Source organism: Atractosteus spatula, chromosome 8 (assembly GCF_055471065.1).
Source record: "Atractosteus spatula isolate fAtrSpa1 chromosome 8, fAtrSpa1.hap1, whole genome shotgun sequence".
Taxonomy (NCBI): domain Eukaryota; kingdom Metazoa; phylum Chordata; class Actinopteri; order Semionotiformes; family Lepisosteidae; genus Atractosteus; species Atractosteus spatula.
Window position 1 is genome coordinate 18494669 of NC_142713.1, and position 24259 is coordinate 18518927.

General features: G+C 36.8%; 1 protein-coding gene across 1 annotated transcript in view; it reads right to left on the reverse strand.

Moving 5' to 3' along the window:
- shank3a (SH3 and multiple ankyrin repeat domains 3a) overlaps positions 1–24259 on the reverse strand; it is a 476554-nt gene that overhangs the window by 24721 nt on the left and 427574 nt on the right. The window contains exons 17-19 of the mRNA XM_088922585.1: positions 22982–23064; positions 11909–12033; positions 6705–6840 (exon numbers count right to left, since the gene is read on the reverse strand). Of these exons, the coding sequence (XP_088778711.1) occupies positions 6705–6840; positions 11909–12033; positions 22982–23064 (344 nt within the window). The remainder of the gene's footprint in view (positions 1–6704; positions 6841–11908; positions 12034–22981; positions 23065–24259) is intronic.

The following is a 24259-nucleotide window of genomic DNA, read 5'->3' on the forward strand; positions in this document are numbered from 1 at the left end:
CCTCCAGGATATCAAGAGACCTGACAGGGCGACATCACAGTCCATTTCTGTTGCGTGTGGTGCTCAAAAAAAAAAAGAAGCATTCTCTTAAAGATGTAGAGGAGAGCTGGCGTTCAAAAAGAACACACAGTTCCATTTCTTGGGTTTTCTGTAAAAAAAAAACTGTAGCACATTCTCTGGAGGAAAAAAAAAAGTCAGCCTTCCCATTAAAAAATAAGTAAGGCACCAGAAAGACAGGAGGCATCGTGTCTACTCAAAACTTATTCAGCATCCAGACATGTGCCAGACCAGGAGAGTTCAGCCTGACATGGGTAAATCAGTTTTGCAATCCGTGTGAATGCCATAGAGAAAAATAACAGCGGTCTTTGTCCATGCTTTAATTTTGATATGATATTTCTTTCACTCAAACACTCACTCCACAGCAATCCTCTCATGTGTTTGAAAGGAAGTATTGTGAATGATGACTCTGACAAATGAAATTAACATGTCAGGACCATGGTGCGCTATATGTTTAAAATCAGATTCTCTTAATAGAATATTACTATAGAATGGAATAAGCTAGTAACCTAAGGTACTGAAATGTATAGAGAGCAAGAGAAATTGAGTAAGAGTGAGAGAGGACACAAAGAAATAGAGAGACAGAAATTCCCAGGCCCTAATACAATGCTGAATTCAAACATTCATTGTGGTAACCATGGAAACCAGGGCAGCAGGGAGGCCTGGGTTGGACCACCTCACTACAAGCACACTGTTAGAGGGAGTAGAATACTTCAGTCCTTGTGCAGTGTAGTGGGTGTACAAATGCGAGGACTAAAGGAAAACATATAATGTACATTTGTACTGTGTATGCTTTGGGATTTAATTACTACATTGATTTCCCAGACCTAGAAATGCCACTAAAACTCTCTGCTTTTACAAGCAATTGAATGTATCATTATACAGTATATACAGATATTGTGGCTTTAAATTCTTCTATAAGTTAATTCAGACTATATTATATTATGAAAGCAAAATGACTCATCAGTCAGATGGTATGAAAGTCGACATCTTTGGCAAAAGAGCCTAACATTTCAGGCATTTGGATACTAATGTTTTTTATAGGTTTTCCTTTCCAGCATTCCTGAACAAACTGCATGTCTCAAAATGGAAGAAACAAAATGCAGCAAATCTCCCGATCAGCTGAATGATTAAGCCTTAAATGAATATCAAATTCCCTTGATCACAATTCATTAAAGGCAGGTCATCCTCCATCCAGTATAGCAGCACTCTGATCTGTTCTCTGGGTTAAAGCAAACTCCCATATTCATCCATCTGGCACAGTCATCAAAGCGAGCAGCTTGGTACATACTGCTAGGCTTTAATCTTTAAAGGAATAAATCCACAACATTCCTACTGTTTGTTGGCCAGCCTCCACAAAGTTTATTGAGAGAGCTGTGATAGCAGGTATCCTGAGACAGCTATGATGGCAAATGTCTGGTGGCCAGAAAATTTGGCCCTTTCCGTCTTTAAACCCATGGTAAACTATGGTTACACATTCAAGCAAATCAATTGCTTTTATGGCAGCAGGTGGTTTCGACAGAGGTGTCCAAATGTCTTACTGTCACAATGTGGATGTCTTTTTTAAAAGTTGCACTTAAAGGCTCTATTCCACTTAGAGAAGAGTGAGAACAGCAGTCTCTGCCTGGTGTTTTTTGACCTCAAACACAGCAAGATACCTTTACCCACGGCTGAGAGCCTTATGCGACGCTTTTCTCTTTCACCAGGGATTCTTAGCACAGCATTTAAAGTCAATCTGGTCAAAGTATCCACTGACCTCCACCATACTGCTGAGCACTTGCAAGCAGGGCGAGTCAAAATACAAAATTTCAAATGAAAAATTTCCAAATTTCCAAACAAAACTTAGCGTTTTAAAATTTGGGTATTTTCTTGTACTTAACCCCAGGTCATTGTTATTCCAGGTAGAAATGAAGTGATCCATGACAGGACAAGAAACATGCTTGGCCTGCAAAAGAAACAATTGGTTCCTTGCCAGTGAGTTTGTCAACTGTAATTAAAATGATCTGTTCCATTCATCTTTTCCTTTTCATTATGTCCAGTGTCTCACAGAAACAATAATCCTCATAGCTGTAATTCCTTAATAAAATCCTTCAAATCCAGGTATAATAATCGCCCTTCATCTCCATTTCTGCTTTCAAAGCTCTCTTATGCTGCTCCACTACGATCAGTGCAGGTATTGAGGTACATGCTAAGGATATTTTCAACCTATTTTTTAGCATAAATAGGTTAATTCTATTAGCCTTTGAAAGTTAATCAATCTGAAAGCTGTCCCTGCGCACAACTTGTTCTTGCAAGGAAAGAAAAATCTTTAGTACGACGCAAAGCAATCTGATGTCTTCTCCATACTGAATTCAGTTAGTTTTCCGCCCAGTTATCCAAATGAATATTCCACCCACCCAATGCTGCCTGTTAATTTTTTTTCATAGCTTGGCGTAAACTTCTCGCTCACAGACTTATTTTCTGTGAATGTACATCACGTTATAACCTTCTCCTACTCCTGCTCTCTCTCCCTCACTCTCTCTCTCCTCCCTTTGGGTGATTCAGGTTGGAGGTTGTTGAGGCTGTTCTGGTTACTAATTGACAGAGACAGTTTACTAATCATTAAAGGCAGAAACCCTAACATTCTTATTCAACATGTTTTTCAGGGGATTACGAAGTTACATAGGGTAGGTTTTTCTCACATTTTATCAATACCTTAAGTTTATTCTTGTATGGTTGAAAGAGATCAGAATATGTAAGAGAACAACACTATAGTGTGGTTAAAATGAAAGCAATTTATATTTTCATATTACAGATTGTTACTGGGTTAGGAGTATGAGAGCAGTTCACATTTGTAGAAAAAGACATACTGTAACAACAGCAAACAAAAACATCTCCTTCGTAAAAATAAAACTACTTTCAAATTTGCGTCCCTTTGATTCACTTTATTTTCTTCCTTTACCATACCAATTAAAAGTTTGCTTTATGGGTTAACTTTTTCGTCCCACACTAGCTTAAACTCAAAGTAACCCGAGCTGTAAGGGTGATGTGCACTCATGAAAGCAATATCTCAAAAATAAAAACAGGCTGTTCTAGAGATTTCACAGTCTGCTTGCAATCTGTATTTGGAGAACTTTCTTCCATGACATTCAAACAGCGCAGGTAAAATACTGCCTTAACATTAGAGATTAAGTTCAATGGCTTAGCCAAAGGGTTAAAGAAGATAAAAAATAATATTGCTTACAATATTACAGTTATATAAATAGAGAAAATGAATTTTCATATGTTGTGTTCGCTTTTCACCAAAGTCTGTCATTTGCAGCCTCAAAACACTTTGAGCATATAAACAAAACTGAAAATCTACACTTTGGTAGGTAAAAGCTTCTGGCTATACAGCCAGTCCTTGAAAGGACAGGTTTCTCATCTGCAGGCCTAAGTCCACCCAAAAATAAATAACTAGAACTGTATTTCAAGTCCTCCGACAATGAAAGAATATTTTCACACATTTGCTCTTTTTCAGCTGTGATATCTGTATGAAATTCCATTGTACTTCAATTTGCCTGTTGGGTGCACCACTGACATCAGCACCTAACATGGAGTGTTTGCAGTGAGTCAAAAGAGTGCATACGGTTTCATGGAAGTTAGTTGGGAGGGATGAGAAAACAAGCCTTTTGCTTATCTCTTTTCCAAGCTTTCCATATAATCCCCCAAATCCCTCTCCACGCTCCTCCACTCCATCCCTATCTTTGTAGCTACACGTTAGTTAACTCCTCACTCTGCATGGGTCTTTCTGCCTCTGCCGAGTGAGTAAAGCCAAATTTCGCTATACCTAAATACTTGCTAAACACCCTCAGATGCATCTAATTCTTGGGTGTTGATATTCTTTGTGAAATTGCATCACGTTTGGGTAAATTTCAAAAGGAGCTTACTGCTACATCGTTATAAAGTTTGCTGGAGGTTTTTATAAAAAATATTATGTTGGACTATGTCTTTTGTATATATTGTATCTATCGTGGTCAGAGTTTATTAGTCCATTCTCAGGCATAGTCCCAGGCACAGAGCTGCTCATCCTGCTCCATCAGTGGTGAATTCCACTACACCAGAAAACTGACCTCCTGTCATGGAAGAAGCCAGTCACAGTGGGAATCCTAGAGAGCTGCATCATTCTACCAGGCTAATCCTACATTTCAATGTACCCTGTTATGACGTCTGTGGTCTGTGTTGTAACTATACAGAAAGGAAAGCAGTGCCAGGTTGTGGGAATCTGGTGCAATCCTGCCATGGTGTTGAAGCCGATTCTCTGGTTTCCATATAAAAAAAAAGGCTGGATGAGATCCTGGGATCAATTGGCTTCGAACCACCACATGTGCTTGATGGGCAGAGTGACCTCCACTCATTGGTAAACCTTCTTATGCTCTTATGTGCTGGTAAAAGCATCATCATGTGTTACTTGAGGCGAACGCAAAACAAGTCACAAGAGTTGTTGTTGATGGAGCAAACACAGGAATCTGTGACACTATCTTAGTGAAATTAAGGAGATCATGTAAAAGATCAAACAAGACAAGGCAAGCGAAGAGAAGCAACACAGCAAAGAAAGAGCAAAGAGATTATTCTGAGCAAATATCTCCATCATGCAAAACACCAATTCTTTCACGCAGTGTATTTTTTTCCTGAGAATGGCTTATGATGGTAAAGAATGAAACAAGAGTGTTAATAAAATGATGATTTAACGCTGAGTCTAAGAATCTAAGAATAACAAACCTTGTTAAAAAACAACCTACTGTTTCAGTCCATAGTGCAATTCTGTGACAAGTCTTTGTTCAAAGGAACATATTACACCCACTATTTGAACATTATAGCCAAATGATAGCCTTATCCATCTCACTGTAGATAAGAGTTTTTTAGTAGTTCCTTTGATGGTGTTTTACAACATTTATTTTGGAAACTGATCAGTTTTCATATTGAACACACAGGTATCCGCTAAGTGTAGCCCAACTCTACTTTTAATAACTGATAAATTAGCACTATTGCTATAAAACAGTAAAACTACTGACCTAATTTTAGATAGTTTTAAAACTGAACTCTTCAGTATGTCTGATCCGTTCTTCAAAGAAGAACATAATCTTGCATTGTGTTTTCACAGTTGTCATCATTCTAGAGACAACACAGAGACGTATTGCTGGAATTAAAATACAAAGTACTGTTTATTTACTGAAAGGAAGCATTTTCCCACTTTCTTGTTTACTTTTTGAGGACATATGAGAGAAACTCCAGACTGCTAATGATCTGGATTTGATATTAAACCCCATTTAACTCAGTGGATAATTAAAACAGAAGCAGTGTTTCAAAAGAGTAAAATGGAACAAGATTGATTGAGTGTCTATAAATAAAAAAAATTGAATTATTATGGAAGATATTGCCATATCTTCCATAATACACAGGAGAAACTGAAATATGTGACTTCCATTGCTCAAACATGCTTTTTGCAATTAATTTAAATAGCTGCCTAATTGGTGTCTGAGTCTAAAGTACTGTAAAAGTTGCATCAATGCCAGCTAAACACCAACATCTGAACTCTTTAATTTACCCCTCTCTGTAACGTCCTTTACTGACACTCAATATTATAAAAATAATATCCACAAAACATGAATCTTGTCTACATAATAGTAAACAGCTAGTTTACAAATAAAATGCTTATTGTGTATGCTATTCCTTTTCTCTTAAGGTAGTCTAGGAATGAAATGACCTAATGAAACGAGCATACAATTTATCTGACTTTTATTATGGTTTTGCTATGAATTCACTATGCATTACTACTTCAGACCATGGCAATAACCCCACAGACCTTCTGTTAAAAAATGACAAAACCTAAAAGAAACCAAACTCAAAACATAAAAACCCTCCAAAATACTAAAAAAATACTTGCTGATAAGCAGTTTTTTTCTAAAACAGCATCAAGAAAACAATAACATGGTTTAATTAAAAACTCATTTAATCTATGCATACCGTAATAAACAGAAAAGATCTCCTTGAAACGCATTGCAAATGATTGCCCGGAAGTATGGAAACGAAACAAATTAGTTGTACGCAACGGTTTGATGCCCACTGGGAAAGCACTGTCCCAGATTTAGAGCTGGTATCACATTCACGACCACCTTGCAGAACTTGATTCAGAAGCAATTTGTTTTCACATTATTATCAAAGACAAATCACAGTCTAATCAAAAACAGCAGCAGAAAATCGTGACAGAAAAGCAAAATGGGACTTTAAACAAGTATGATATTATGCTATCCTGAAAAGGCAGAATACATAAACTATGTCATCAACACTTTTAATCAGGAAATGGGAAACAAAATAGAATGCAATGAGTGGACCCTGGATGTACAGGGTGCTCATAAAGCATGACTTTTCTCATCCAAAGATAGATGACTACAGGGACAAAGATGCACGGGTGGGCTAAGAGGAAACAGAGTTTGTCAGGAAGTTTTCACCTGGAGAATTACTGTATTCTAAATCAACTACTGCTGGAAAATAATAATTGTGGCACAATAAGGGTCACTTAAATTAAATTTTCTTTGAATCGGAATGATATCTTTCTGGCAATGAACAGTCCATGCTGTCACTAAATGTGAAACCCTAATAGAACTTCTAACTAGATAGGTTCTTACCTTTCTTCCGGACAACTTCCTCTGACTCTGGCTTGCGGCTCACTGACACTACCTTCATGAGGAGACGATTCCCACCCTGTCGGATCAAGGACACCACCTGCTTGTGCCCAACTTTAACCACGTTCACTCCATTGACCTAGAGGAGACAAGAGGGTAGACTGGCTGTGAGCAAGACAGACCCAAGTCACTGCAGCAGGCTCCATTCGACAAGTGCTTGGCTTGTCTCTAAGAGGGTGAAACGCATTTAAGGTGCCCTTGGCAACTTAAAAATTCACCCAGATGTCTGGAGTTGAGTATTTGTATTGCACTGCAAAAACAACAGCTGTCTCCATCTCTCTCCATCTGGAGAACAGTTAAAAAATTGAAAAAGAAGGAAGAGTGATAGAAAACAAAATATGGCTGCCCCACAGACAAATGGAGAAGGTTGTGATGGCTGTGGTGAGAGTGACTTAATCAGGTCAGAACTGCAGTATTTTTAGTTCCTTAGAAGAGACTGCCAAAAAGATGAAGACTGGAGGAAGTGTACAAGTAATCAAGAATTTGAGGACTAAACAGCCCAGGCCGTTATATTTGGGATAAACACCATTGCATTGCCAGTTAGCACTTTCTTTGATAATCCTTTCAAATTCCGATACTTAAATACGTTATGCATTTAAGATCTGAAAGACGAGAAATGACTTTGCCGTGATGAGTAGACAGCAGCTGTTTTTATCAGGAGTTTTATTATAGTAAGCTGTGGACCTATATATCCTGAACACCCAGTAACAGCAAATTACCACTGAATATAAAAGAGGCCAACAACATTTTGGTAAATAGTTCTTTGTTTGAACACCTTGGGGAATAATGCAACAATGTATACTGTACATGCAGATACAAAATTACTGGAAACAATCCTTTGTATCCTTCTAAGAAAACCACAAATGGTGCTATGCATCATTTATATTGTAATAAAACAATGAAAGAATGTTGTTTGGCATAACTATTATTTCTTGCTTTCAGAATTTCTATTTTCTCTGTGCATAATTCCCTGGGCTGCTGACTTGGCTTCACAGTGTACACCCAGAATTGTAATTTTCCAACCAACAAATCTGTTTCATTTTTTTTCTGCTAATCCATTTGAAATGCCACAGTTGGTCCCTCACCTTTTGTGTCATTCACAGAGCTCAGTTTCCAGCTGGTGTGATAAGACGACATTTTTCAATAATTTAAATTTAACAAGTGGCCAATTCTGTTAGCTGCTGACTTGGCTGAGCATTTTTTTACCCCTCTAGATAAAGAGAAGAAAAATAAAAACAGGTGTCTCTTGGAATTAACAGCTGTTACCAGTTGCATAACAGGAAATTAGTGTCAGAAGCTGTCACCTGTCTAGTTTGTGCAGACATGGAGGAAACCACTGCCTATGTTTTATTTTGAAGGCAATGGATCTTTAACACAATGCATCACTACAGTCAAGCAAGCGACAAAACTATGTGACTATTTTGTATTCATGAAGCTCTACAAATGTGTTATGTTGACAGGGACACAGGCTACCCCCAACAATGCTTATTTTCCACTCTAGGCATAGTATAACCTACTGTATTTTTTAATATTCATATACTGTACTATTTATGTTATTTTCTGTAGCTTTGTTACAGTAAGTTACAGTACTTTCCTGAAGAAGAAATTTCCATGAAACTTACACATTTTCAATTTACATGAAACTGCATGTTAAACACATTTCTTAGTGGACTCGCACTGTTCACAAAAAAGTGGGCAAAGGTTCAAAATAAATCCAAATTAATCTTTTTGATCATAAACATATTTTACATTCTGCTATCAAAAGAGTTGCCACTCCAGTGTTTTGGTAGGATATTACAAATAGAATAATATTATAAAGCCAGTTTATTCTAGAATTTTCATAAAAATAAAATGTGTAAGGATAAAATTATAATTGATGTCAAGCAGCAGTAAAGACAGTTAAAAAGACTATTAGAAAGGCCAGGACAAAAATTGAAAGGAATATTATAATGGCGGCTATAACAAGTAATTAAATATTCTTTTGGTATTTTACCAGCAAAAGATATGCCAATTTGCTATCCTGGCATTTTGTTGAAACTGATACCCTGGCATCTTTCAAGAAACAGATGGATGAGGTTCTTGGATCAATTAACTACTATTAAACAGGCGAGATGGGCTGAAAGGCCTTCTCTGATTTGTAACCTTTCTTTAGTTCTTAAAAGCATTAGTTAAAATAAATTAGTAAAAAAAAATTCCAAGCAACTGATGGTCCTTGCCTGACCAGCTCAGCCTTAGACATACTGTATCAATTCAACTTTTTTTCTGTCAACTTTAAAACCGCTTCTGATGTAAAGAGATGGTAAATAAATACGGTACTGATGTCATTGGTGATCAATGTTGGTTTCTAGTTTACAACAACAATAAAAGGTCTGTATCCTGTGGATGGCAGTACACAAATAGCAGACAACATGCAGAAAAGGTAATCTGTCCAGTCTGTTCACAGTCTTCAGTTTAGAATGTTGTCATGGTGACGGGTAGTATAAGATGATATGGTTAGTTGTCTTGTTTTTCATTAACTCCACGGGAAGCATACCAAAACACATCTCAGATTAAATGATCGCATTAATAAATAATAAGAAGGTTATAATTGATTAAATCATATTTAAAAGAATATTTTAATAAAATAGACATTGAAATATTATGCTGACATTAATGTGGTCCTGAATCAATTGGTTTGTCAATGGACATGCATTTGCATATGTATTTTGTAAATATAACAGATATCAAAACCGGAGAGATTAAGCATTTCATGATTTTGTACTACCGTATTGGCCTGATTATAAGCCCCACAGAAATGTGGACTAGTATTAAAAAACGCTTTACAAAGCACAGGTTACCTTTCTGGCTCGAAATGGTTGAAATGAAATAAAGTTCTCTTGATTTTAAATAAATAAAGGAAAATGGGGATAAGTTTAAAGGACAAAATGCAAATAATACAGTAAATCCAGCAGAAACTGGGGGAGTGGTTCTGAATACAAGATTTATTTCAGGTAAATGAGATGAAAGCAAACTGATATGCAATGATGCCTACCCAAAAGCAAAATGATTAGGACAATACCAGAATGATAAAATCCACTTCTCCTCATGAAATTCAAATATGGGTCAGTCTGAATTCTTGAACTGGAAAGCTTATCTGTGTAGCTGCCTTGAGGACTTTAAACTTTTATCATATCATCTTTTGCGACTGTGATTTCACTTCAAACTGCCTATCAGCCTGTCGATCCTGATGCTGTTCAGTACACAGGATCACCTCCTTCTTGAAAGCAAAATGTACCATCCGTGGTCTCTTGGTTATTTTGGATAACTACAAATTAATATAAAGGTTTTTATCACTCATTTGCAGCAACATGCTGGAACCAAGCAAAATGGTGGTCCATTCAGTATGTGCAAACAGTTCAACCCTGTACAGCACACTGGTGGTGTCAACAAACTGATTGACTGCTGAGTTTTATTTTATAAGCTGCAGGCCAATTGTACAACCCAGAAATCTGGGGAAAATGTGTGGCTTTTATTAGGGTAAATATGGTATATCTGAAACATGACTTTCTCAGAAACCTTAATACTGTGCATGAGTTTTTTGTTATGCTACTGTCTTAAATGGATCATGCTTATACGGTATTTCTTATGCAGTAGCTAAACTCTACATTGTAATTGTAAATGTACTTCTATTTTAAAGTGTATGAAATTAATTTGACCTAAATGAATACATAAAGCAAGGCCTTTTTAAGTCCCCACAGCAGGAAAAACTGTCTTGATTTAGCAATGCAATGCTAACAAAACAATTTGTAATGAAAGTAGCAACAAACCAGCAATTAACTTTCCCTGAAATTCGCAGAAGATGTTGTACAGAGAGGAGAGAGGGGAATCAGTTGTTGCCTCAAATGCTTACTGTATTATTAGGAGACTTGTTGTTGGCATCACACTGTGAAGTGAAGAGATCCTATATTTTTAAGTAGACAATGCACTGCACAGAAAAAAAAAACATTCGTCTGAAAGAATTTCAATTATTTTTGTTTAACTTGATGAAGTTAACCTGAAATTAAGAAAGCATGTAAATGTTGTTGATAAACATCTTCATGTGAGCAAGTAAATAGATGTCTACCAGTAAGAAACTGAATATAAGGTTGTTTTTCTCTTTCAATTTGGTGAGCTCTATTTTATTTTAGAGTTGGTTTTGATCAAATAGAGATGACATGCAAATTCTATCTAATTGCTTTACAGACTTTAAAAAATGCAAATCAGTTTTATCCTAATGTACTAATGAGGTTTTAAGTACTTGATCTTGTTGAAATAAAAATGTAAAATGAATTTTTACATTTTACAGTTTCCAATAACCCCTCTCCTTACCAGATTGTAAGACTTTGTGTTGAAAAAATTATTAGTTTTACTTCATCAAAGGTTGTGAGAGAGAAACTGTCTGTACTGTTCAATCTGCTTAATTACTGGTAAAAAAAGTGACATTTGACTACTGACAACATCTGCTCTGCATATATGGACACCAATGAAGCAGACATGCAGCAGATTAAAATGATTATTGGTGTTTTTATATTTATTGTTGTAATCGTTCCCTTAAAATAAATCATCATCAGGACAGAAAATAATTGATAAAATATATCACTACTTTCCCTGAAAGTCATACACCTATAACTATCCCGTGTGACTGTGTAAATGCCATTACATTTATGATGGCTCCTTTTTTAGACAAATATTTGACATTTTCAGGGCACAGATTAAATTACCTAATAACTTCTCTTATAGTACTAAAGCTGATTGTATGTCAGATTTCAAGGGCTACGTCCAAACACCATCCAATCCCCTGCTCCATTAATAGTGCATGAGCTCAGCTATGTTCAGCTCATTTAACTTTTATTGCTCTGTACAGTTGCTTCCTGTTCTGCATTTTCAACCTTTAATGAAGATAAAAACCGAAATGCTCTGTTATAGTGGTGGTCAACTCCTGAGCTCTTAGACCACCAGAGTTATGGGGTTTTTGGTTCGCCTCAACTCTTAATTAATTTACGGAACTAATTCAATTTAGCTGAATCAATTCAAGTGCAACATCAATATAAAATGAAGCACCCATTCATCTACATGATTTATCCTCCCTAGTGTCTCTGCTTTCTGCCCTGGTGGACATTTCTCTTTACCTCGATGAGAAAGTCTCCTGTCCTCAGTCCTGCCCTCCAGGCCACTCCTTCCACATCCACAGACTCCAGGTACTGTAGCGCTGGGAATGCTGGTGTGGGGGTGAACTCCTCAATGGGCGTCTCGGCTGCAAATGAAGCACACAAACCACTCACTTCACAACGCTGCCTGGGTGTTCTGTGCCTGTACAGCACTGCCTTCGTAATGATGGCTTTTTAAAGGCATGGTGCTCAGAAGATGCCTCGGCCAAATTAACTCAGAAAATCAACCGAAATAGAAACCATTCTGGAGAACATTCTGGATTAGACAGATGCAAAACAAAACAAAAAACTTAAATGAAGTAGTTTTTGTTTACTGTTGGACTTGTGGACTCTAGTTGGGATTTCCCCATGTTAAATCAAATAAATACAATTAAGTATAAACAAGTAAAATTAAGTAAATAAACTGTAGTTTCCCATGTTAAATTTTCATAGTTTCATTTTTTTCATTTTTATATTTTTGGCCATGATTTCTATTGCTTACCATACACCTGTATCATGTTTGGAATAATTTACTGTGCTTCCTACAATTTGCCATGGTTAATAATGGTAAAAAATGGTAAACCTTTGTACAATGTGGTTTAAGGCTTCTGTTTGATTCCACACCACACGTTTGATTACATTATGTGTGCATATTGTACTACTGTATGCCTTGGAGTGGAAAATAAGCATTTTTGACATACTGTAGGTAGCCTGTGTCCCTGTCCATATAACATACAATATTTGTGGAGCTGCATGAACACAAAATAGTCACACAGTTCTGTTGCTTGATTGATATAGTGATGCATTACAGATCCATTGGCTTCAAAATAAAATACAAGCAGTGTTTTCCTCTGATCACGCATCACACATGTTTGATTTGAAAATAGGATTAATAAAGAATATTTGCAAGGGCTTAGCATGCACAACTCAAATATTAAAATGAAACATACAGTAAGACATGGAATTTGAGCGCAATTTTAATTTTATCTAGGCCTACAAGTAAGTGAGGACTTAATTTGCTTTCATTATGTTTTACCAAGATTTAAAAAAAAGTAACAACTGTGGAATATATAATGTGACATTGCTTTCTGCTGAAACAAATGGATTACAAGTATCTGGTTTTCAACATGCAATTTTCTTCTGAAGAGCAAGACAGTTTTATTTCACATACTGGATGAATCTGAGTTAAATAAAGAAATGGAGCTTACGATCACCACAGGCAGAAATACACAAAGAGAGTAGGAGACCAACTGGAAAGAAGGAGGTGTAAGAGTATTTTAAGTTCTAATAATCTTTTTATCACATCGTAACATCATAACAAGTATTAACAAGTTTCCCAAATGATCATACTGTACTTTTGATATTGAATACTGTTTGACGGTGTTATCGTTAAATTTGAGGATTTAATGGCAAAAGCTGAAGGACAGATAAATATGCTTCTTTGGTTTGGGGGAATTGGGGGCTTTTGTACACAGGGCATAGTAATTATTTTGTAATTGATTTCCAAATATAATTTCCAAATATATGGGGGAGAGTGGAAAAAATACCTTAAGCAATCAGCACTGCAAGTTAAGATTGTCTCTTGATACAAAACAAACATCATAGTCTCCTTAGAAGATTTTGAAAGAAGTCAAATGCACTGCTTTCCCACCAATATCTTTGATCTGAATTATTTGACAGGTTTAGAAATACCATTTTAACGCCTTATAGTTTTTGGCAGCAATTATGTAATTGAGCAAAACAGAAAACTTTATAAAGCATAGGATATAGAATTTTTTACTACATTAAATTAGCCCAAATTAACTCTATCATGCATACTATGGATAAAGGAGAGACTGAGATATAATATTCAGTATTCACTCTATGTTCACACAGGGCAACAGGACTTTACCTTCAAGTCACCAGACAAGCAGAGACTCCTACTGCAAATACTACACTCAGAAAAACAATGTATTTGACCTTCATTACAAGTCTTTGTTGGTTAGCAATTATTGACAGGAAGATTGATATTGTGATAACAGTTACAGATAAGCAGGAGAATATTTGATGGAATGTGGTGGAAGAAACTGAACTTTTTTACAGCAGGCTGGTATTGAAGAGCAAGCTTTATATGAGGTAAGAGCAAAGTACAATAGCTATCATTTACACAAGTTATAAAAAGTGATAAGTTAGCTCATACAATTAACCTACAGTAGCTTGAATGTATAAATATCTATTTGAATTGTGATTAGGTCACAAAGAAGTACTATGAGTGATGATATTTCATAGGACACAGCTTTCACATTCTAAATGATTAGCTCATTCCATAATTTCCTTATCGAACTTGCTAGCAGGAACTTCAACTGTAGACCTAAAGGGTTATAGCATCTTCTGGTTTTGACTCTATATAATCATACTTTCTACCAGTTGTGTCAGTCAGCATTGATTCTGTACAATTACTTATACAGTTAGACTAATAAAGAAACAACACTGGTTCAAATATAAAAAGTGAAGCTAAGACACTGTATATTCCATTTTCTTAAAATACATGCTGGTTATGCAAGTGAAAAATAGACGCGGTTGCTTTCTTTTGAGAGCTTTCCAGAACAAAAGGTTCCAGAGGTAGTGGAATTTGAACTCTGGCTTCTAGCATTGAAACTGACCATGCTTCTCCTTCGCAAAAGGGTCACACTCCCCTGTGATGTGTGTATTTCATCCTTTTCTCCTTTTAGATCACTTACAGTTGATGCGCTACCATTTCATTCCAGCAGAGGCCACTCTGACCACACTTCCTTCCTGCCAGGCTCATCACAAGATGGGGGTGTTGATATTCTAGTTTCTGTATATAGAGTACACCTGTACTGGTATCATAGTATGGGGCCAGGTTACAAACACTGTTTTTAAGTTATGTAATAAAAAACCGTGCTCGGATAATGAATTATTCATACTCTCTAGCTTTGTCAATACTGTATCTGTATGGGGTCCGGACCATGCATGTTGTTCTAAAAGCGTAATAAGAATGTTACGAGGTTAAAGCAATCTGTGAATTATTTTACTGTAATTTAATTTTTAATCAATACAAAGTTTTCTTATATGCACAATTTCAATTGTTCAAATTTCTACCATAAAAATCTTACACTCTAGAGATGGAATGTACAGTATAGTCAATAAACTGCAATGTTATGCATAATTATCAAACAGGAAGCTTGATGCACACAGAAAAAAGAAGAATTAAGAAGCGTTTGGTACCTATGAAATGGACGACAAACTATACTATCTCATCATTATTCTATTTTTTAAACTGGTTGCTTACTGCATACCAGTTTCCCATGTAGAGTGACAAACAAAGTACACACAAGTTTCTTCGACCTTAAATGTAAAACATTAAATTGCATAATAAATTTAAGCTTTAACACTGTTCAGATATGCTCAAGTGGCTTTGGAATTTGTTTCATTCTGTCTTTCAGCTCAGTCTATCATCTGACTATCAGACCACTATCAATACTGACTGATTATTCAGAATGTTATACTTATTATATACTGTATGCTTTTATATGTAATACAAAATTGGAACAGCTAGAGGAAATGTCTAAGCAATAACAGTGTAAAAAAGCAAAATAATGTATAATTCAGTAGCTGAATCAAGTGCCCTTGGACATAATTAAATAGCTAAATAATGTCTTAGGATTCGTAGTGGACATTTTCAGGGCACTAAAAATGGGTCATTTCAGAAATCATATCCATAATCTCTGACTAATTTTAATGTTCCAACTTTTGCTGGCTGTGGTCTAATTTATGGTTCTCCCATTTAATACTACAGGACAGTATGGCTCCATTTGGCAAAGCCCACTGGTGGAAGTCAAGCACGGGCGGACATGGTGGGCTCAGAACAGGTTGGAGTTGTGCCAACAAAGCCTGGTTAGCAAGATCTGTTTCAGTGGCTGCTGGCTCTGTGACTGACTGTAGCCATTTGTTCATCAGCACTTCAGCAATTATTAACGAAATAGAACAAGGACGGAATTTATGTTCCTTCTAACATTACTGCACTTTGAGTGTCCCAAACATTAAAGCAGTTTCAAGAGTAAAGACAAAGGTCTGAGGATTACATACTGTATCATTATCTCAGCCACTTATCTACAGGAAACCTTCAAAATGTGGACCAGCTGCTATGGTCTCTAATACCCAGTGTATTGCAAACTCCTTGTAAAGTCTGTCTTGGGTTACTTTTGTTACAGAAACAGAGGGAAAGATACAGTACACTACATTCATGAGTAAGACAATTAAATAACACCAATAGTCATTACAAAACATCAGATGTCTTCACAATGATTAAACAACATGATTGTTGTAATTTGTTTTCCATGAATGTTAATCTCTGCTGTTACTGAGATAGGTGCCTTCTGCCTAGTTGGAATACTGAAATGGTTAAGGGACGTTTGTCACAAATGTCACAGCGGTACCTTCCTGACAGCATGGGAAATGTGGCTGGGCAACTATTACACCACTGAGCATGTGAGGGACAGATATAGTATTTCACCGTTAATGCAAGTTATACCCGTCTTTAAATGCTGCAATCAAACGGTTTTAGTGTTTAGCCTGATTTATTTATTATCTTTGGATTTTTCACAAGGAACCTTCTTAAAGACTGTAAGGGTTTGCGTTGTACCATGAACACCTCATGCAGTCAGAGCAGATTTACACTTCCACATGACTGCGATGCACCGAGGAACAAGAGAGGACCATTAACATGGCAGCTGCAGCAAGCTCCACAGTTTATCTTCCAAGCTTAAGCTAAGCCATTCTCCCACTGACTCGATACACAATGGAAGCTCTTACCAGGTCACTGCAAAATAAATCCTTGCCATGTTAAATCTCCAAAAGCACCATTTTTCTGTTGGAAGCTATTTTTTTCCCCACATTCAGAGCACAGAAACAAGACTGAAACATGTATCTGATATTTAAATTTAATATATATCTCAAGTGAAAGCATACATATTGGGGCAGTGAAGTGAAATTTGTCATTTGTGCTGTGTACTAATGAAATTTGTATTTAAGACCAAAAGATAAATATGAGTAAAAAGTACGGAATGTCGTCTTTTATTTCTATTTGTACATACTTTAGATTAAAATGTTTTAATCCCCCTCCAATTACAGCTCAGAATAAGTATAGAGACAAATTAACTTTCACCAAGTGAAAGTTAGTATTTGCTCTCATACCCTTTACATGCAATGACTGCTTCAAGTCTGCGACCCACTGACATACCCTGTGGCCAGACAGTATAGTGATACAGTATGCTCCTTTCAGATGCTTTGCCAAGCCTTAACTGAAGCCACGTTTGGTTGTTGCTCATTCGTGGGGTTCTCTTTTCTTATTTTATGTTCCTCTTCAACAAGTGAAATAGGTATTCAATAGGATTTATTCCATCTCAGCTCTTCTCAACCTCCATCAACTCACTAATGGTTTACTGGGACCTATATATATATAACAACATCTCCCAGTTGTTTCAAGTGTGGGGCTGGTGCTTTGAAGAGATCCAGAAAAGCTGTGGACACACCATCTCTCCAGGATCAAGGTTGGACATCCTTGCCTTCAACTATCTGAAGCACAAAATGTCAGTCACTTCAGATTTTACACTGTCCTTTCAGTCCTTATTTATGGATTAAACTCTTAAGAATGGCATTATCAACCAAAAAGGAGGCCGATAACTCCAAATGAGATGGATCTAAAATAAACCAGAATTTAAGATTTCAGATGGTTTAAAGGCATAGGTAAAGTAAGTTTTAATTGTATCAATGACATGCTGCAAATCCTGCAGGATTTCTATACAAAAATAATTATCCCAGGAATATCTACTAATACATATACTTGTTTTCACAACATCAATGCAAATTGAGGGCCTAATAACATTTCTAGCTACAGGTACACAGTACATAAGGCCAATTAAAAATTATTGTGCTATTTCTTATGAAAAACACATCATATTTATTTTTGATTTATACAGAAAAACATGGGGTCATCAGGTGATATGAAGATTAACTGCAAATTGTGTTAAGCACTTATAATCAAGCTGTTAATTGCCAGTGGCTGTAAAATGTTATTTCCCAAACTTGAATAGATTTTTAGTTTTGAACACAGCTAAGGCAGTGCACATGCCTTTATTATTGCTTCAGGCTTAAGTACATTTTTCTCAATATAAAACTGCCTAGACCAGGCAAATTTACCACATTTTCAAATGATGAATTCAATATCTGCACTACACACCTTGTTTGTTTTGTATAATAATGGAAAAAAGAAATTGCTACTCTGCAATCAGACCAGAGAGGTGCAATCAGGCTCAAAGAGATGCCCTACCCTGACAGGTTAAGTGAACTGAGTCTTTTTAGCCTAACAGAAATGACTACGAGAACTATTTTGATCGAAGTATTCCGAATTTTTAAAAGCACCAGCAAAGTCAATCCAACAGACTTCCCCAGAATCACATTGCAACATGAACCAGAATACACAACTAAAACCTAGGGGAAAGAGCATTTAAAATTGGGAAGGGGGGGTAAATCTTTACTCAAAGGGTAGTGGATATTGGGAACAAACTGCTGAAGTCAATGTTATGGCTTTTTTTTAGGGAATGGCTGAACGAGACTCTCAAATTAGTTACTAAAAATCAACCAAACTAGATGACTAAAGGACTTTCTTTCATTTGCCACCTATGTTATGTTTTCTGCTTGGGAAAAGAGACTGCTATTGCTAGGCAAATCCCACAGTCAGAGCATGACATAACCAAGACCTGGATCACAACTTCTGGTCTATAATGCTCAGATTCTTCTCACAAACAGTATGTTCATTAGTTGAGGCACCTTGATGTTCCTGATACAGCATTATTGCTGCTTACCTATTAGCAGTCACTGAAATACAGACGCTTATAGAGTAAATAGATTAGTGACAAACAATGATGCTTATTTCCTTTATTAATGTGAATGACAAATATTTTTCATTTTATTAAATTAATTATTCAATTTACAACAAAAATACAGTGCAGAAAATTAAATATCATAAGCAAAAACAAAATTGTGGATAGATGAGATTTTGGGATATTATTTGTGATATTATTTACTTTGATTATGTTTAATCAAGAAATAAGACATGCAGTACACAAAATGTCAAAATGTTGCTTAAACAGACTTATACTACAGAGGCAAAAATTAGATGTTCTCTCTTGGACATAATGATTTTCTTTTGAATTTTCAAAGATTAAATAGATCTCTGAATAAGTGCTGAAAGTTTTCATCCCACAAAATACAGAAGAATTGCTACTTAGAAAGAGTTAGCTTTCCATGCTTGGACTGAATTGTACAGCATTTTTGTTTTAATAAACAGAACTAATTCATAATTCATCTGTATCCCTCTGCGGTTAAATCAATAACAATTCTAAATATTACAGAAGACATGCTTTATCACATCATCAAGCTGTCTCAATTTCATATCGATCAGCTCATGAGGTGTTTCCTACTGCTTTCAATCCCTGCATTCCTTATATTTATTTAATTCCAAAGCAGTGCTGCATGGATGGATTTTTGTACCACTAACTGACAGCAGATCTACAGTAAAGTCTAAAAAAAGGAGGCAGTTTAGGAAGCTAAATTTAGCTTGATATTTATGCAATGTGTTCTGTCCATATAGCATGTTTTAAGAAGCCTAGTAACTTCCAATAAATAAAGAATGAATACATTTCACTGCTGTGTCTTTGTTCATTTTCACATCACCTGTCTGTGTAATACTGTGTACCACATGTTCTTGTTTTTCACGTTGTGGGGCTGTATTGAAAACGGTTATCAATATATACAAGTAAAGGTGAGAATTTTGGAATATGGCAGGGAAGTTCTGAGACCTCTCTCAAGCCTCAGTGCTGCTCTGGAATTCAGGACCTGAAGGTGGGTAGGTGGGTGCAGCTTGAAACATGCACCAGCATGATGGGCTATGGCAAGGACAGCCAAAACATCACGTTAACATTCTTTCTAATTTTACAATTAGAAATCATTTTCCTGTTTCATTTCCAGTAATACGGACAAGTCGTTTCTCAAAAATATTGTGCAATGTGCATCATAGTCTGTGTTCTTAACTCTGTATTCTTGTAGTGTAACAAGCAGGCATGGCCTTTGTTGACATGGAGGATGGACACTAATATTATTCACAGTGGCCAGATCTCACTGTTTTGGGAAATTTGTGTGTCCATCCTCAGATACTTGTTTTTGCTTAAGAAACAAGCAGAGGGTTTCCAAAACATATTCTGTGTTTAAGCTGTAATTGGTTAATTTCTCTAAGAAATTGCTTGTTGCTCTACCAATTGTGATTAATGTAATTTAATTGCAAATATACAGTATATTGCTAATTTTATGCATACAGCTAGTGTCTAAACAAACTGACAGCTAGTCCAGGTGTGGTCATGGGAATCATAATAATGCAGGCCAGGAACAAAAAAGAACTGCAAAAAGAGTCAGTTTGCTTAGTGCTCTTGTGCAAGGAAAAACTATGTTCAGGGTAGAAAAGACAAAACATTTAATAAAGATAATAAACTGCAGCTTCTCCAGAGAACTTCCTACTGACAATTTTCAAGGCTGGCAAACTATAACTCCAGGCATAACAACAGCAAATGGGTACAGATACAGATGCTCTTATCACAAATATTAAGACAATACTAGACTATTTGCTACACCATGAGTATCGGGTTAAATACTCTCAGCTCCACACCCAGCTCCTCTTGATGGACAGGTAAGACTACATTTGAACCAAAGGTGAGTTACAGTAGATTCTGTAACCCAACACAAAATGGTGGTGCAGAGAGGAGACAACACTCTGCATCTCCAAAAGTTAATTCATAAATAAGAGTTCATGATGGAGATCTCACCAGAAGTTATGCAATGAGGATGTGAAAGAGTCTGTCACAATACCTAATTTATACAGTGACAAAAACAAAGATACAGTATGAACTATTGAAAATGTCAAAACCAGTTCGAGTCCAGGTATGTTGCCATTCTGTTAGATAACGTACATTTTTGAGAACAGTAAAATCCTGTAAATATGATAAGGTTAGGTTTAGGCAAAACTGCACTCAAACTCACTTATTATTAGTATTCATTTGTTACTGAGTCAATTGTCAAAACTGAGATCTGTAAATTCAAGAAACGTCAGGAAGAATTTAAGCAGGTGGAAAATTTGCAGGCCCCAATCAGTCTCATGTGCGTCTAAGCTGGAGGAGAGCTCAGCTGACAACCCTAGTGCACTAGACTAACTGTGCAGCACCTCTGAAGCTCCTAGCCACAATAAGCTGTAGGCAGACTTTGACATCTCTATGGCCAATCCTGCAGTCAACATGACTTGGTCTGGAGGAGCCATAACATTTTTAGTCATAAAACATTAAGATGACGACTGTAATGGCCAAAAAAGTTTACAGACACTCAAAGGGTTAATAGCTGAGAAGGGAGTACACAGCAAAGAAACTCAGAGATAACTGTGGACTAACACCAATGGCAAGAAATGACATATACTGCATACAGACTCAGGAGATGAACAGGGTCAGGGCTAGAAATGAGCACAAGTACAAATACTGTATCTATAATTACAATAACAAGAACCAAAGTCCCTCCGCTAGCATCCATCCATTCTACCGTTGGTCAGCAAGCCATGTACCCTGGTGATGCTCATTCTGTCAGAGAAGAGCAGTAGGTTTGAATAAACACAACTAATATCCTGCAGGACAGGATACCAGTCCATCGCAGGGCTACAGAGAAAATAGTCAGATGCCCAAGGCCAGAATCAAACCTACTGTAGGACCTTTGGGCAGCACTAATGGCCTCATAACTCCAGGTCTAGCACTCAACAATGCAAAATTACAAAGCACATACAGTATATGTGGTCAGAAATAAGTCAAACACAAAAGCTGCTGTATTAACCAAAGTCAAGCCATATAATATTGTCATATTGAAACTTCATATCTTTGCTCATTTGAACCAGAAACGTGAACCAGAAACTGTAGTCTCAGTGTGGTCAATATTTGCTTCTCATTTTTATGAGATTATACAGTATATAAACAATACTTAAACAACCAATAGCCTGCTGCACTGAATTGATAAATATATTATATATAATATAATAATAAATATATTATATTATATTATATTTTGAGTTGTATTCCAAAATAGTACCTTTTTTGCTGAAAAGCTGTGCCCTGAGTGAATGAAGGAACTTTCCAAAACAATTGTTTCTTAGTGTCTGCAGTGAGGGTTTTAAACCAGCACTCTTCTGTTTAAGTCTAGTAAGAGCTGTACAGAGCGGAGAGCAGATGGGAGTGTGAGATATGTCATTCACAGGATGAAGCCACATGTCACATCCCAAGCTGGTAAGCTGGTGCCTGTCCAGATCCAAGCTAAGCAGGTTGCACACTCAAAAGACCTTCTCAAAAATTTCAGATATTCTATCGGAGCCTTCACTATCTTATGGGTGGTCTGTAATTTCAGCTAATGAATTAGATAACTGTAGTATTGTCTAGCAGATAAAAACTTTCACTATAGAAAAAGAAAATATTCTTCTGATGCAGCACACTAAGGAACTCAGGTGTTCACATCTCAGAGTCCCACACACTGCATTGAAGACTAGTACACTTGTTCAACTTTCCATATCACATGAAGGGAGAGGGGGAATTCAAACACTACATTACGTTTTCTCCTCTTCTTTCTTACCAAAACAAGTTGCATAAGATAAATTGTAAGTACATGACAAGGTCATTGGTTGGTACAATAGTCTTTAAATTCAAAATATACAAAAAGATCTTTGTTAATAACATACATTTAACCATCAGTAAAGAGCTGTTAATAACAGGAAAATTACCATTAACCTGTTCTCTTTATGTGCTCCAATATATTACAGGCAAAAAAAGATTTTAAAAATGTCTTTGCACCCCTTAATATAAAACTTTAGTATAATTTTTCACATTGATTTATTAGACTACTATATCTTCAAACACAAAAAGCTCTGTGTGAAGCTTTTGTTTGACAAAATAATGTAGCACGACTAAAATTTCTTACCTTTAGCTCCACGCAACACAAATCCAAAGCCTTCAATCTCTTTCTTCTGCAGGATTGCATCCTTCTCCTCAATGATGTAATCACTGGGGAGAAAAGAGAACAGGGCCACCAGGTCAGAGTTCAGCACCATCCTGTGAGACACCCAATGTCCGTCCGTATGATCCAAGACAATCACTTGGGCATAGTGAACAAACAGAGCATTGGTGGATAAGCAAGAGCAGCCACTTACAATCCAGCCTCCCTTTTCTAAGAAAAGCTGAACAACATTTCAGTCCTAAAAAAAAAAGAGTCTTTGAACAGAGGATGTGTTTAGCAATCTGGCATGTTAGGAGACCAGCTTTTCCTCCATCCAGCCGCTGAACTCCACCAGAAGGCAATTGACAAATGAAAGAAGTATGATGAGGCTTTCCTTATTTAAAAAATAAATCATGGTCTCTTTTCCTTACTTGCAAGTAAATGCATCAAAAAATCATCTCAAGTCATCTAGCAGGTTTTGTTAAAAAAATCAAAAGCCCCCGATCTCTTCTCGCAGAAAACGCTTCGCTTGAAAACAAAGCCTCTCTGTCCACACACGCACTCGACAAAGCAGATGCTTTGAACTGTGCGGCAACCTAAAACAAAACGGACCCTGGCTGGTACAGTAACATGAAGAGCGAGAGACATGCTGAGGTGCACATACAACAGACATGCAGACAGGCTCACACTGTACACTCACACACACACCCTCTACCCCACTGGAGCAGAGACGGCTGAGGGCTCATCAAAAGCATCTCTTCCTGCCCCTTAACAGAAAGAAGGATACACGGCATCGCAACTTAGCCACCTTTTTTTTTTCTTTTTCGGTTTTATTCTCCCCCCTCTCCCCTCCTCCCAACACAAACCATCTGCTGAAGTTTTATAGGCAGGCTAAGCCGAGGAGCTGTACACACAAAAGGAATGACTCACTAAGGGGCAGAGGGAGTGAGTGAGAGCGAGGGTCTGACAAGCAGGGGGAGACAGAGGAAGCTGCGGAGAAGCAGGAGAGATTAGGGGAAGGCTGGATGGAAAGAGAGAGAGATGGAAATACGGCCGATGCAAGTAAGAAGGGGGGAATGCAGGAATAAGTACAAAACGGACTGGGGAGCAACAGAAATAGAAAGGCAGACAGTGAAATAAAACACAAGGATTAGTAAGGATGCAGGGATTATGACAGGCAGAATGACGAAGGCCTTTTAATAACTTGCAAACTGAAAATAAATGTCAATCCATGCCTGAAATAAAACTATTAAGCCTCTGTTA